This window comes from Uloborus diversus, chromosome 8 (assembly GCF_026930045.1).
Source record: "Uloborus diversus isolate 005 chromosome 8, Udiv.v.3.1, whole genome shotgun sequence".
Lineage (NCBI taxonomy): Eukaryota > Metazoa > Arthropoda > Arachnida > Araneae > Uloboridae > Uloborus > Uloborus diversus.
The window spans coordinates 84971935-84988812 of record NC_072738.1 but is presented as its reverse complement, the minus strand read 5'-3'; the positions used below and the strand labels follow the sequence as shown (position 1 = coordinate 84988812).

Genomic DNA, 16878 nt, shown 5'->3' with positions numbered 1-16878 from the left:
AGCAAGGGAGTGGATAGCTTTAAGAGGGCCATTGATCTTCATTGGGGACTAATTAATTGACTAGGACCAGCCTAGCTGGGCCCAGAGCCTGTTGCTGGTCGTCACATTTGTATTTGTATTTGTATTATAAAGTATACGAAGTTGATCAGAACAAAATCTATACATTATTGCCAGAGATATAAAAAGTAATAAATAATATGAAACAGTTGCTCATTTCTTCCAAAATTGTCAGTTAATAATGGAAAATTTCAGATGCTTTATATTTTTGAATAGCTATCATAGAGAATTGATTATACGACGGAATAAAGAAATGAGCTGATGTGTGCATCACATGACTTCCTTTTACGCCAATTTAATGATAATAGTGCCTTGGAGTAAGCAGAGAAACACTTTAAATATTTTTACCCCTAGTTTGTTTCAAACTGAAGCAAAAAAAACCTCTCATACAGATTAATTTTTCCAATATTGGACATTTTAATGAAATTCAATGTTAACTCTCTAAATATCGCTAATAGTGGCCAAAATAAAACCAGATTAAAAAAAAAACCCCCCGCTAAATTTGTCGCCAAAGTTGGTGAAAAAACTTGGCGACCAAAAGCTTGACGGTATACCGCCAAGTGCTTGCTAAATTTTAACACCACTTTGGTTTGCATTAAAATTAACAATGATTTACCCCAAAATTGTGTAAAAGACTCCCTTCAAAACAACCGCATACAACCAAAAGGGGAGATACACAGCTAGACCCCACTAGGAGTCTACATACCAAATTTCAACTTTCTAGGACATACCGTTTTTGAATTATGCGAGATAAATACGCACATACATATGTACATACAGCCGTCATGAGAAAAGTTGTTGTAATTAACTTGGGGATCTTCAAATTGGATATTTCAGGCGTCTATATGTTCTTAGGCATATATCCACGTGTGGTCGAGTTGAAAAAAAAACACAATATTCATTCGGGGGCGAGTAAAATGGAAATTTAGGGCGATTTTTGGGTAAAAATTTTTTTGCGAATACAATACTTCCCTTACTTTGTGAAAGGAAGTAAAAATGCAGAAACAATATTGGTTGTCTAGTGTGTAAATTTAAGGTTTTGTCATTTAATTATTACAAAGCTATTACTTAACTAGCTCGGCTAGGAAAAGGAAACCATTGATATAAAGATATTATAAATTGTCAAAACCTAACAAATTACTAAACAACACAAAGCTATTTTGTAAAAACATAATTTTTGAACTATGTCGTTTTTTTTTTGGCATTTAAAATAGTTTGGATTCTACAATTGTCAAAGCTTTGAAATTTCAATGCAATTAATTCAATGCTCCAAAATTAAAAAGCCTGTTTTACAAAAATGTTTAAAAATATGTTGTTAAAAATTGTAAGAGGTCAGAAAAAAATCCTGGAAATAAATTTTGTAGTCAAAAACTAGCCTTTTATAAAATTAAGATAGTCTTGATTAGTAGATGTTTGGACTTTTCATTAAATAACATCTTCACATAGCAAAAATTGGTTTATTTTTCAAGCAAAATGATGAAGTTTTCTAAATAAATATCAAAACATTTCAAGACATAGTTTTTACAAAATTTATAATAAATATTCTAATAAATACATAACAATCCTGATTTGTCTTAGTAAAAACTGATGAGTAAAAAAAAAAAATGCAATCTTTCTTGCAAACACTGAGCTGTTCAACTTAGTTAGCATTGCATGCTTCAAATCATTGTGAGAAACAGAATACGATTCAAAATGTATAATAACTTTCAAAGATCAATACACAATTTTTGCCTTTTTTTTGTAAAGCTTCGCGTATGTTTTACTTTACATTTTAATATAATTCATTGGCATAAAATCAGCAAGTTTAGCATATAATGAAGAGTTATATTAATTTTAGCATTTCAACACAAAACTTTGACTAGATATAAAACATAATTGACAGAAACTTATTATGTCTTCTTCCAAATATAAATTTTAGAAGGTGATATTATATTTTAAAAAAATGCATTTTTCAATAAAACTTATGATGTCAATCTGAACGGCACATATGAGGTAGTGAGAAGCAAAAGGATGTGAGTGGGCTTTTTAAAGTTTCGAGTAAAACGACTTCAAGTTCAGATCTTAGATATGCTTTCATTGATTTTTTATTTTTTTTCTAAATCATGCTGTATATCGACCCCCCTACCTACCACTATTTTTGGTTTAACCATGTGGCTGCGATCCTGGAAACAGCTCTGATTTTTTGATCCAGACCAGAAACCGAGCAATCCCTCATCCACTTGAAAGACTTTGTGACCATGAGCATATTTAACGCCCCCCCCCCCCAGTCACCATCAATGAAGAGGGTGGATCTTCGACCGGCTGGGATTGAACCCAGAACACTCCGGTAACAAGTACGATACCTTACAGATCGGGCCACCACGGCCCTAATCATGCTGTATAGCAGCACCCACCAGAGCTACTAGTGCCATCTCTAACCCCAAATCAGAAGACAGGTTCTCCTACCATTTGTTGTGTTTATTCCCAAGTTTTTAACTTTGGCACTTACACCCCTTTGCTTGTCGCTGTCACATATAATGTACATAACATAACAAGTAAAAATTTGTCATGCTGAGAGGTAAAGGAAGATCTACATGAAGCAAATAATTAAGGCATGTAATTGTTTCAATATTCTTGGGAACTTTTTTAATGCATAAAAGTTGGCACTAGTGCTTCAAACTTGTTAATAAACAGCACACCATAAGGTGCTTGTGTAAACTTTGTATCTGAAGATTTTTCAAGAATCTTAGTAACAGTTATGTGTGTTCATTATTTAAACGTGCAAGTAAATAAGGCATATGATTGTTTAAATATTCTTGCAAATTTCTTTAATGCATAAAAATTGCCACAAGTGCTTAAAACTTGTTAATACAACGCCCCATAAGGTGCTTGTGTAAACTTTGTATCTGAAGATTCTTCAAGAACCTTTGTAACAGTTATATGTGTTTATTGTTTATGTATTTAATTGACATTTAATGTTACTTCAAAATGTAAGATATAAAAATATAATTGGAAGGTCCCAAATAGTTTTTGCTCAATTTATAACTTTAGTTAAATATTTTATTAAAGAATATTTTTAATGTTGTCACCGCAGAGTAACAGTAGGATATCTTACTGTTACTAAGGCTCAGATGTCTGGCTGTTGCTCTGAGAGGACGATATGTTGATGGACATGATTTAACCGTAAGTCAGTAGAGTAATAATAGTTGTTTTTTGGAAAATCATGATGGTTCCTAAATTATCAATGCAATACTTGATATATTTTTTGTACAAATACCATAAATATGAGCACTTATAAAATGTTAACACTGCATTCAAACAATAAGCAAATGGAACATTGTCTCATCTTTAAGTGACTTACATCATCATTCGGACCAGGGCTTAGTTTCCAACAATAGTAGTGTGGAGCCATACGGTCATCAGAATTTTTTACACCCTACATAGCCTGAATCCTGTCTAATATATAAAAATTCACACACGGGAAAAGGAGATGAGCTCCATGCAGATTAAGCTCTGATTTTGACCTTTCTTGTCATTAATTTATTATTTTTATTTTGTCAAGAAACACAAGAGGAAAAAAGAAAAGGCAATTCTAGAGGGGCGAACGGCAAGCTTTGTAATTTTGCATACTACAAGACTAAGATGTAGAATGCCTATTTTTTGTGCAGAAACAACAAGTGAAAACTCAGGGTTATTAAAGTACAGAAAATCGGAAATATATTAACTTTTTGCAATTTCAGCTTTAATTGGTTTTCTTCTTTCTTTTACTACTAAACATAATATCTAAAATAAGTCGCACAAAAAGCTTAAGCAACAAATAACAAGCTTACCACTAAACGATAACAATTTTCACACACTAAACAGTCAAGACAATTTTTAAAAAGTTGATTAATTCATCTGAGAGATAAAAACTTCTTCCCAATATCAAAAACTGACAGAATTTTTATGTGCTTTCAAAAGTTTAGTATGATCCACTGTCAGAGGCCACCAGGTGTTATGAGAGAATTTCTAACAAAAAAAAAAAGTCTTAAATTCTTTAGAACTTGTGTTCATATATGGGGCTCCCTTTACCTGGGAAGTAAAGGGCACAAACTCTTGAACACAAAATTAGCCAGAAGAAGAGTTTTTAAAGTTTTACCTTTCTGATGGTTTGTATTACGGAATTGTCATTTGTGAGCTTATAAAAATGAAAATTTGTTTATCAAAATCTTAGTGCTTTATGCGTCCGAACAGAGTATAAAAAGTTGTGTAAGACAGTGCTTAAATTTCAATGCTTTAAAAAAACCAAGGGCATAGTGCCCTTTACCTCCCAGGTACACATATAGTGTACTTGGGGTATTGTACATATAGTCTTGCAAAAATCTACAAAGAAAAAAAAATAGCAGAGCTGAACTCTCCCGTAAATTTTGCTCTAAATATAATTCTGTGCAATTAAAAAATTATTTTGATTACATTGAGAAGGAAAGTCATACGATATAACTTAACATTACCTGCAGAGATAAAAATGTAAAAAAAGCTGCATTTTGTGCAGATTTTCAGAAAATGTTCACATTGACTTCCAAATTTGTTTTTTATTATATTTAAATATTTGCTATTACTGAAAAGTTGAAAATTGCTCATTTGGATCTAAATTATATTTGTCATTAGTTCTACAAAAGATATATAAATAAAAATATTACTCTCCCCGAGTTTTCATATCAAAAGAAAATAATAAATACAAAAAGCGCTGATATTTTAAGTTCCAACGATTGGAATATACTCATTGGATAGATTGTTTACTAGTGGTACCCGCATGGCTTTGCCCGTAGTTGAAAATTAAAAGATCATTTGGTTCGCCTGTATATTTAAATAATGGATGACTAATTTCTTGCTAATTTGCTATGTTCATTTGCTCGCCAATGTTATGGTTCCACGTTATGATAATTTGGTAATTTACGCCTCCATTTTATGATAATTTTGCTTGGGAAAATGTTCTTAAAATTGAATAGAAAAAAGAACGAAATCGAATTTTCGAAAAATCGCTTTGAGGGGCACACCCCCATGCTATACAAACTAACTTTGTGCCAAATTTCATGAAAATCAGCCGAACTGTCTAGGTGCTATGCGCGTCACAGAGATCCAGACATCCAGACAGAGATCCTGATATCCAGACAGAGCGACTTTCAGCTTTATTATTAATAAAGATTAACATGTTAATTGCTAAACCTTGCTTATTAGGGTTTAACAATAAATAACCTGTGTGCCAACTATGACACAGATAAATTTCTAAATATTTTAAAATACATTCAATTAAGCTCTTATTTTATATATTGCTCAATCCATTTGCACAAATAAGAAATTTTTATGCATATATTTTCACTTTACTTCCAGAATTTTAAACTTTCGCTTTTAATTTATATATATTCAATTATAACAGGGTGGCGACAGGAACTGAGAAAAAAAGTTCCCTGATTTTTCCCTGATTAAGTTCACAAAATTTCCCTGATTTACGTTACCAATGATAATGGTTTTCTTTTTTGGCTCTACTTGAAATCCATTGTATGTTTGTATAAAATGCAGTACTTTAAACGTTTTAAGATGTGTAAAGTTGTTGAACTAAAGATATATTTTTAAAAAATGCTATTTTTTTAATAAAATGGTTAAAAAAACATATCAAGCCAATTTTTTCGGAAAAAAAAACCGACAAAACAGTATATTACATTTTTCTACAATGGAAAGATTATAGAACATTAAAAAAAAAAAACTTTACTTCCAGAAACCACTTACTATAAGAATTTTAAGAAACTATTGAAATTACTCTTAAAAACATATGTGTATTTATGGTAGAACTAAAAAGTAATTGAAATTATTTTTGAACTAAGTTTTCAAACAGTGTAATTAATTGTTGCAGGAATAACAAGTGATAGTGAAAGAATAGAAGTAATGTAGTTATTCTTATATAACTAATTGACATATTTATGCAAAACAGATGAAACCATTTGACATCCATTCATAGGGAGCTTTTCTCTAATTAAGAACATAGGTTTTAATGAATGAATACAGCATTTTAACAATAAAAAATAAAGATATTTACTTAAGCACACAAGTTAACTCTATTTTAAAAATGATTTCAGTATGTAACAAAAAAAAAAAATCTTAGATCGCTTTTTTAACAAACAACTTTGAAATGCAAGGGAAAAAAAAAGAAAAAAAAAGTTTCTCCCTGATTTCCCTGATCTGTCGCCACCCTGTATAAGGAACCATCATGTATTTTAATATCAAGTATCAACTTTCTAAAACGTATTATTGAATTTAAAATAAAAAATGTACATGTTGCAGCAAATGGATTGAGCAATACGCAAGATCTAAATAGACCAACATATCCTTATAGATGTCTCAGTGATTTCAATGCTTTACTTATACTCGGTGCTTAAAAAACTGCTAGACTAATTAAAAAATTTAATTCAAGTTAAAGCAATAAGGATGCCTAACTTGCAACGATAAGTCAACATTGGATGTTTCCATGAGAAACAAGATTTACAATTTTTGCAGCCCAGTGTACAGGAGCTTTAAAATATACAGTCAAACCTCGTTAACAGGAACTCGATGGGGTCGTCAAAATTTTTGTGCTAACTGAATTTTGAGTAAATAGTGAAAAAATTTTGTCTTCTGTGACACAGGAAATATAGGAACAAAAGTACATTTATACTTTAATTATGAAACTTATATTAAGTCTAATATACTGGAATTAAACAAAATTTATCATAATGAAATAAAAAAATTTCTGCATCGTGTTTGACAAGCAGAAACTGACTGCACATGGCTAGACACCGGTTTGCATTGAAGTGCAGATCTTTTAACCTTCGAAAGATAATTTCATGCAAAAGGATGTTTTTTTTCCCTTCCTTTTTTATATTTCTTACTTGGATTTTTTTTATATTTAAAATTCGTTTTTCATCATTGGCACGATTTTGTCCAAATCATCTTTGTGTTAAGATTGATTCAGTACTAATTTTTAGCTTTATCTAACTGGAAATGGTATTTATCTTGTGCTAAGCAAAATTTCTGGTTAAGGGAGTTCGTGCGTTAACAGGGTTTGACTTTATCATGCATATGTCAATTGTTCATGTTGATTTTTGAATATCTGCTCCTTGGCAAATTATGAAACAAAATAAAAGATATTCGATGGTAAACATGAGCATTTTGAAATGTTAGAACAACTTGATAAAAATGTAATACAGTGGAACTTCTTATTAACATATTAAGACTTAAAACTTTAGGGGGTCATTCATTAATTAGGTAAGGATGATTTTGGCAATTTTAGACCCCCTCCCCCATGAAAGGGTACGTAAGATTTTTCAAACCCCCCTCCCTCTATTCTTTCGTAAGATTCCATTTCGTTTTTTGAAATAATAAAATAACAAATCTTACATCACTCGAATCGTTATTAAATTCACTATTATTAAATTAAACTTTTTTGTGTAATGAAATATTCACTAAAAAGTTGGAATATGTACTGAATGCTTTTTTGACATTTTTTTGTATATGATGCGATACTAATTAAAAATAATACATGCCATACAAAATGCGATTCTTTTATTATATTTTACATTATTTATTCTTTGTAAAACAAAAAAAAATAGCTCATCCTAATACGTTTTTACCTGCCAGATGCAAATGAAATATGATCTCTGCCAAACCACTAAACCACTCAATTTCTAATGTAAAATATAGACTTGGGGAAATATCACGTAAGAATGAGTTTGACCCCCCCCCCCCCAAGTAAGGGTATGTAGAGATTTTTCCAAACCCCCCTCTCCCTTGGGAGCCTTAGGTAATTAATGAATGACTCTTTATGCAATAGAAAACACTCAATCCAATGTTTAATATTTACAACTAGGAGTTGGGAAATGACTACAGAAAAGCAATGTGTTAAAAGAAGTCTCACTGTATTAAAAAACATTGAATTGAATATGAAATTCCTTTGCATATCATGAGAATGTGGTATAATAGATGAATGAGTCATTCTTAATGGACATGCATCAACGATAATAGACATAAAAGCAAAAACAATTTTGTACATGAAGTTATCACAAACCTTTCACTATTGTAGACAGTAATATAGTAAAAGCTTTATTCTTTTATATGAATCCTAAATATCTGTATCACATTATTTTGCAAGGCACTATATAAATTATTTTATAACAAAACAAAATCTATCACATCATTCACCTAAATCGGTCACGCCAGAGACGGTTGATGTATAGTAATGGAAGCAAACCCTTCCATCTAAAAAATATGATTATCCTTTTTATTGGCACTTAGTATGAAGTTGAAATATCCTATCAAGTCTTAATCAGAACACTTTTCACCGTTTTTAGTTTGTCAATTCGCTTCTGTAAATGACTATTTGCAGTTTCCAGTTCTTCTATTCTTGCGAGTGCTTCTCGATACTGTAAGTATACAAAAAACAAACATTATACATGACGTAGTTATTCAAGTGCTGATGTACACGAGTGTTCTATCCAAGAGTTTTCGTTTTGCCTTAATTTGATGTCCTTAATTCGTTTTTCCTCCTATACATTCAATATTATGGTATTTTTGCTTGACGAAATATGCTAACGAATTTCAGAAGAGGGCAATTTTAGCTTACATCGCACTTTGGGGTACATTAATACTTTTATACTATTGAATTTCTAAATATTTTTTTTTTTACCTAAATAAAAAATTAATGTTTTTAAAGTTTTGAGCAAAAAGTGTTCAAATATTGATTGGCAGAGCCTGATTACCACAGGGGCATGTGGGGTACAGGCCCCTCCTCTTAGATTTCAGGGGGCCCAAAATCCCCTTAATTTATCATGTAAATTAAAAATAATGATTTCACTCAGAATTTAGAGTACAATGATATCATTGATAGTTTTGCAAATGCCAAAACAAGGAAAAAAATCTATTTGTTGATAAAAAAATTCCCTTAAAAATGTGATCTCTTTGCAAATCAGAAAACCACTCCAAATATAGTCTGTATTTACTATTAAAAGTTATATCATAGATCATTTTGGTATTTGCGGTTTACTGCAATGGGCAAAGTTTAACCACATTTATATATTTATCGTATACTACTATATCTTTTCTACTTTTTAAATGCATATATTACATTGTGATATGAGGTACCACCAAATTTAGTATGGCTGTGTAAAAACGCAAGTATCAGAATATTTTATTGCTTCAACATATAAAAAAAGCTGGAATGGGGGGCAGGGGCAAAAAATGAATTTTGTGCCCAGTGTCTTCAAAAATCTTAGTGGGGCCCTATGTGTTCCCTGGAATAGGAATGTGCCCCATGTCCTATGTCAGGATGATCGGGCTCTGTTGATTAATAATAAATAAAAAAACAGCCTTTCTTTCTTTCATATGTATTCAATATGCCTAGACTTAAGATAATGTGATTATGTAGTGTTAATTCACAAAAAACTTAAGTTAATATAAAAGAGAAAAATAAAAATATTAAAAGGTAGCAAAAGTGATGTATAAAAATGGAAAAAAAAAAGAGAAACGTTTAAAAATATAATCCAATATTTTATTACATGCTCAAAGAGTTCCCAGGTGCGGGTCTTCCAGATTTCGAAATTGAGACCCCTTCAGTCCCAGATCCGTGTACCCGCGGACCCTGCAGTGGTGGTGTGGGGGAGGGGAAAGACGTTTTTAAAGGGCCAAATGGCCCAAAAAATTGAAAAAAAAAAAAAAGAAAAAACATTAGAATTAAAACTTATTAACGTTGCAAATATACACTGCTGTCCTCTGGGGAGGAATCCTATAGATTTTGTTGAAGGGGGGGGGGGGGGGCCAAAATTTATAGATCCAGGCCTGGACCCCTTATTGTTGTATGAAATGGCCGTGACACTAGTCAAACACTAGTTCTGAAGGCTAGTGTTTTATTTCTTGGTGGTCCAAATAGGTATTCAATGGTGTTGAACAAGTATACCAACAATGATTTCAAGTTTGAAAATAAAACTTACTGGCACCAGTTCTCACTAATAATGATGGTAATAATTCATTCAGATTTAAATTTTTATATGTAGAAGGAATTTATCATAAGCTGAGTGACTACGTTCTAATCGGAATACTATCATATTTTACATAGTGACTTGTATACGAGATTATTTCGGGCCAAGCAAACCGTATATATGGGTGTTGTACTATTCTTCAAGGATAAATATTTTTTTTTTTTTAAAGCTATTTTTACCTCTCTTTGAAGTTTTCGTTTCTCTGCTTTCAATTCGTCTTCAGTTGCTTCAGCACTTTCTGCCTGAGTCTTGTATCTGTTTAACTGCCCTTCCAGTCGAGACACCTATTGTCAGAAAATCATTCTTTTATTAAGTTTTCCACATGTGTATGAAACAAAAAGACAAAAAAAAAAAAAAAAAAAACCTGAAAAGAAAAGAAGTCAACTCACACTACTCTGCAGAGTTGTGATTTCTTGCTCAGCTCTCTTCAACCTATATTTGTAGTCGCTAACTTGCTTATTGGCTTCCCCTAAAAAGTAAAAAGAGCATGAAAGAGACATAGTATGATTCCCCCTTAAAAAGAGCATGAAATATAGTATACAAGCATAGATTCCCCCTTCTATATTTTGGGGACTTCTAGAGGAAAGTCCCGGACCATCTGTATGATCCCAAATGTCACACTTACGACGTTCCCCACTTTCTGATTTATGTGCTAAGATTTTAATTACCCTCCCCAATACCAGAAGTTAGATCTGCCCTATAGAATAGAATATATTCCTGATGATTGCATGACATGAAAGTCAAATAATCGACTCTCTTATCCCTTAACTTTGTGTAATTGTGTTGTATTGCAGAAAAGGTCATCAATTTTCCTATATTTAGTACTGAGCGACTTGTATTCTTTCTTATGATTCTTCATTTTACTTTTTTTTAGGCATTTTTGGATTTTTAATCAAATTTAAAATAACAAGAATTTGATCAAAATGGGATGAACTATACTAACAAAGTTTTTTATTTCTAACTAGTGCCACCCGCATGGCTTTGCCTGTAGTAGAAAATTAAAAGGTCATTGGGTTCGCCTGTATATTTACAAATACTGGATGATGAATTTCTGGCCAATTTGCTATGTTCATTTGCTTGCCCATGTTATGGTTCCATGTTATGATAATTTGGTAATTTACTCGTTTACGTTGTGATAATTTGCTCGGTAATATTTTCTTAAAATTTGACCAGAAAAAGAACAAAATTGAATTTTCAAAAAATCGCTTTGAGGTGACACCCCTATGCTATAAACTAATTCTGTGCCAAATTTCATGAAAATCGACCAAACGGTCTAGGCGCTATGCCCATCACAGAGATCCTGACATAGAGAGATCCAGAGAGACTTTCAGCTTTATTATTAGTGAAGATACAGAGCATATAATTTCTTTTTTATGTTGCAGATGACCTTTTAGTAAAAGTACGGAGCAGTTCATAATGAACCATTGATCTTTACAAAAACAGTTTAAGCACTCACTGGTTAGACCAAAAGAAAAGACACAACATTAAAGTTTAGAAATGTAATAATAATTAGGGGGGGGGGGGGGGGTTGCTTGGTCGGAGATAATGGGGGAGCATTGATGTAAAGAAATTGGTGTTCCTCTTCTTTTCCCATGCTGAAAGCAATCTCACTACCAGGCTGAGCTCCCATGAAAGTGGAGGATGTTTGCAGGAGGATGGGAGACAAGGCCAGGTTTGAGTACATCTTCATTTGTCAAAAAAGAACACTTTCTTTTATAATTAAAAATTGAGGGATTCATTGAGAGATGTAAAGCACAAAAGAGGACTGGTCAAATTGTTTTCTTAAAACTACATGGTGGAAACACAATACAAGAATTTTAAACTACAGTGGTTGCCGCTTATTTGAATCATGTCTGTTCTAAACAGTTTTGATTCCATAAAGTGGCTGATTGAATAAAGCTGTATTTTGTTCTGTTTTTGACAACTTGATTCCTTAAAGTGGTTGATTCAATTAACCACTGATTCAATTAAACGGCGTCCACTGTATTTTCTATTTGAAACATATAAATTGTAGCATGTAAAATTTAGAATGAAAGTTGAAAAAAGTATATTTTTTTAACGAATGAGTAACATATAGCACTATATTTTCTTGCATAATTATAAATGTGCTTTGCATATTAATATTTTCTAAGTTTTGAACATAAAAATTTATTTCTAACTATTAAGCAAAGAAATCTATTGTACTCAAGTTAAGCTGAAAAAAAAAATTGGTATGTAAAAATCTTTTAGGAAAAACTTTTTTAATGATTTTAGAAACAGGTGACTGCTTGTGGAACAATTAAATCTGTTTTTTATTTCAGAGGGGAAGTAAGATAACTATCAGCTGAGGACCATTTAATGTGCCAAATTCTCTATTTAGCTGCCTAGAGCAGCAAATTTCAAAAATAAAATTTTTTTACAGTTTTTTTTTGGCAGGTCTTAACAACAAAATTAGTAAACTTTCAGTTCCTATATGACATCATTTTGTTATTGTTATTTTACTTGAGTTTTCATAGGAAAACTAGGTTTAATTCTTCTTCTAAGGAAAAAGGGTCCGCATATTTAAATCAGCCTACAAGCCTTAATTTGGCTCTGAGTTGGAGTCCAATTGATTTTATGGGTTCATGAAAAAATATTTGAAACTTTTGTCAATTATGTGCCTATATTTAAACAGTATGTATAAAATATTAGTACTATTAGTGCGAGTACAACCTCTTCTTATTCGGAAAATGTTGAAGCAAACTGAAGGATTTTACTTGTTAAACTTACTTTGTACTTCTAGAAGTTTCATTTCAGGACCATTAGCTCCTGTCCTCATAAGAGATAATTGATCTAATTTGTATGCTTTCTGTCTCTCTTCCTCCAAATCTAATCTTAATCTGTAAATCTAAAAAATAAAAAAAGTTTTTAAAAATTATTTATATGATTCCTCTAAAGCATCTTTAAGAAAAAAAAAATAGCACATCACTATGGTAAAAGCCGTAGTTTAAGTGGGATACAATACAATGGTTAAAACACTTTATTTCTAGTAACAGGTTATAAATATACCCCCCCCCCCTTAACCGTCTTCAAAACTAAACTATTGGTTTTAAAGATTTATTTAGTGTTAGTTAAATTAGCATTTAGCTCAGGATTCGGTGGGCTGTCAGTTAGGTTAGGTAGTAGTTTATAGCAGGCACTAACTCCAAAAGGTGATTGAAAATTAAGAGATCGTATATTTAGTTAGATATTAAAATGATTTGTCGTTATAGTAATTAAAATCAGTGTTTTTTTAATAAATGTGTATTTAGTGTAGTTGATTTTTGTACTAGTATTGTAAAATAAGTTTGATTTATAGGTTTGTGTTGAAAATCCTGTGTAAGTGTGACCAATTATTTTTTACTTTTTAGTTTTTGGGTTTTTTTTTGAAGGTGTTTTTTTTTTTTTTTACTTTTGTGGCAATGTGAACACATGCATCACATTATCATAATACATAAATGAAAAATTAATTACAATTAAATTATGTTAACAAGCAAATACTTTAAAGTATTTTCTGAGCTCAAAAACAAAAAAACTAATTCAAGGTTCAACTACTCATTCAGTTTTAGAAATTAAATTTCTGATGAAAATTCAAAACAATTTCAAATAGCTACATATTCAAAGCTCATGGCTTAAACTCAAATTATTGTTCATACATAAAATATAGTAAAATCAATACCTCATCTAAAAGATCTTGTTTCTCTTCAGCTATTTTCTTTAACCGCACATCTGTAATCAGGGGGATAAAACCAAGCATTTAATATGAAATAAAAAACAACAAAAGATGATCAAATAAAAAAACTGCCAGTAATTTATATAAGGATATAAAAATACCTTTCAGCCTCATATTACTTAAGAAACATTATAAAAAAAAGATAAATTCAGCTTTTTTGTAATTTTTTCAGGAAAACAGAGTATTACATAATAAAGATACATTCAATTGAATCTATGTTTTACTATTTTATCTCATACTTTCTATACAGCAAAAGTCTGCTATATCTACAATATAGGTTATCTGTTATTCAATAGTTCTATTTAACTATTAGGAAATGATTGAAATGAATTTTAAAGTCATTGTTTCAGTATGTAAGAATATTTTCAGTAGGATAAGTTCCTTTAAACATATTTTACTTTTAATTAGGATCATCTTCAGAAATATATAAGTAACACAACAAGCAACATGAAAGTTCGGAAATCACAAAAGCATAACAGGATATTGAAAACGAATAATGTACCTAAATTTCCAGATCCTGCATTTTTCAAAATGTCGGCTCCTTCCTGTGAAACAAGAGCCATTTTTGCAATCCTTTTCTGTCTTTTGGATTCCAATTTCTTTTTTTCTCCATCTGACAGATTATCATCATCGTCTTCTCTAATGTCTTCCTCCTCTTCTTCTCCTCCAACAAGGACTAAACCATGTTCCTGTTTTAGTAAAATAAATAAATAAACCTTAAAACAACCTGCAGTTAATTTCACAAAACAAATAAAAGTTATTTTCAATCTGTTCGTAACAATATTTACCTAAATTTCAAGTTTTTTTCTACACCTAAAACTGAACTTACTGAAGCAATTTAGCATTAAATGATATTCTTTTTTAAATTAAAATATTTACACTCATATTTACGTTTAAGTAAACACTATTGCTCGCTTTGAGCAGAGAGTGTGATTGAATCTAAATGTATCATGCAATCTTGTACCAAAAAAGAAGCGTAGTTTTTAGAAACCAAGTACACAGCATGTGAAATACTTCTGAAAGCAGATTAAAAAATCCAGAGGATATTTCAACAATTGAAAAATTGGTGCATGATTTAAAACAAAATCTTTTGCAAAGAAAAATCATAAAATACTTTCATTTAGATGGCAAAAAATTTCTCTGATGTTGCAGCAAATATTTATTTTCAGAATGAAAACAATTTTAAAGAATTGGCTCTGATTTTCATTTAATATAGTACAAATATTTCCTCCACTCCTCAATAACTTGTAATAATATAAATATTAATGTTTTTTATTTTGCATTTTTAGTAATCATTAAGCTACCGATTTGCTATTTTCTTCAGAGCATGCTTAGTGAAGATGTTGTGCTAAGATTCTAACAATTTTTTAATAATGTTAAAAAAGTGCTAAGTTCACAAAAACTCCTTTAATCAGGCGTCTTTTAATCCATAACATTATTTTTCTGCACAGAAAAAGGGGCTCTTTGTAACCAATAAACAAATGTCTGCTGTTTTTGCAAAATTTTATGTGTGTGTGTGTTTTTAACATTGTTGTTTATAATATGCACTGTGCAGAGCAAAGGTGTATCTTTTTTCTTGCAGTATTTCATTATTTTTTTGTATTATTTTACAACAAGCTAACTTTATACTGTTAAAATGATTTGTTTAAATTGCGAAGTATAAATTTCAAGCCTCGTCTAATTTCTATCACCATAACAAAAACCAGATCTTGTTTTCACATTGTAATCAATGCAAAATGCTATAAAATGATTCATGATAGAAATGAAACTTTCAGAAAGTGAATCCCTAATTTATGTACTTTTTATGTGAGACATATAAAGTTTTGCTCCTCTTTTGGGTAAATTGATCCTGAAAAATTGATATAAATTAAGATTTTAACATTCTCAATGGATGCTGCACAAGAAAAGAAAAATACTCAGAAATATTTAAACCTTAAGGAAATAGTAATAAAGTTGTTGGAGTAAGCTCAAATGTCTTGTAAGTTACGTCAGCAAACATAAAATTAGAATACAAAATCACCATTTCTGAACTTACTGCTATTAATTCATCTCTGAATTTTATGCATTGTTTCAGAAGTTCATTTTGGTTATTGAGATCTTTGAAGTCCTGATTTAGCAAATCATGAGCCTGAAAAAAAATTGAGCAAATAGTTACATAAAATGCAATTATAAAAGAAGTTAAGAAAAAAAAAGTGACATATTTCCAAGCTTTCTGCTGAAGTATTCTTTTCTTATAAAAACATAGGAGGAACAATGTTTTTGCAAAACTTGCTCTTGAATTAATTAAAACATTCATTTAATTCCTTTGTTTTGCTGAAAGTTACTCTCATGCCATTTTCAAGCCTTGATTGTTAGTGAATTTTAGAAATCATCTGCGAGACCCCACAAAACTATTCAACTCAAAATTAGAACCTAGCTTCCTTTTGTTTTACTTTGTACTTCGCTGACTTGCTTGGATGATAATGGTTTGTGTTTGGCAGAGCTCCCTGGAAAGAAAATGGAGCAGTGCTGTTTTCTTAGAATAGGATATTGGTCCTTAATTTTGAACAGCTGTATTGGTTAGCTAACTATGATTATTGGAATTATAATGTATAAGTTTTGTAAATCTTGTATAAAGAATTTTTCTAAATGCTAATTAGTCTTAATTTCAACTAAAAAGTCTGCTTAGAATATTGCCGAATTGGCTATTCTAGTTCACATTAATTCCTCACCAAAATCCACTTAACCACTCTAGGGCAGGGGTGCTCATGCCCCATAAGAGCAAGGGCAAATCCCCTAAATATGATGAGCAATGCCCCCCCCCCACAAGGTGAAAAATACCCCTCAAATCAACCCTCTAAAATTTTTAATGCCTTAGTCTGTGTCATGATCTCCCCCCCCCTCCCCGGTGTATTCCCCTGCTCTAGGGCATGGACTGCCATAGAAATAAGTGCTCCTATTAGACTGGCTCTGCTAAATGCAGGCTGTCCCTACAAGCCAGAACATGAACGAACCCCGTCTCATTTTTTCCTTTAGGGAAAAATTGAGATAAAAAATGGTTTCATTTTAAATCAGCATTAACAAGGAATT

At 31.2% G+C, this 16878-nt stretch overlaps 1 protein-coding gene across 1 annotated transcript; it reads right to left on the bottom strand.

Annotated features, from left to right (window-relative positions):
• Positions 1-8037: 8037 nt before the first annotated feature.
• On the bottom strand, positions 8038-16565 carry LOC129228458 (leucine-rich repeat flightless-interacting protein 2-like). The gene is made up of 8 exons (XM_054863138.1): positions 16521-16565; positions 15845-15937; positions 14312-14498; positions 13756-13805; positions 12828-12945; positions 10469-10548; positions 10259-10363; positions 8038-8468 (listed from the first exon to the last, which is right to left on the bottom strand). The coding sequence occupies exons 1-8, from the start codon at positions 16563-16565 to the stop codon at positions 8361-8363; spliced, it is 786 nt and encodes a 261-aa protein (XP_054719113.1). The 3' UTR covers positions 8038-8360.
• Positions 16566-16878: the final 313 nt, after the last annotated feature.

What these genes read in the sequence shown, in the direction of transcription:
- LOC129228458 (XM_054863138.1), bottom strand. Translation starts at nt 16,565, where the DNA reads ATGGGGCATGAGCACCCCTGCCCTAGAGTGGTTAAGTGGATTTTG. An exon ending in TCAGAGATGAATTAATAGCA is followed by an intron (nt 14,499 to 15,844) that starts GTAAGTTCAGAA and finishes TTACTAAAACAG; the next exon opens with GAACATGGTTTAGTCCTTGT. An exon ending in AACGAAAACTTCAAAGAGAG is followed by an intron (nt 8,469 to 10,258) that starts GTAAAAATAGCT and finishes GTATACTTACAG; the next exon opens with TATCGAGAAGCACTCGCAAG.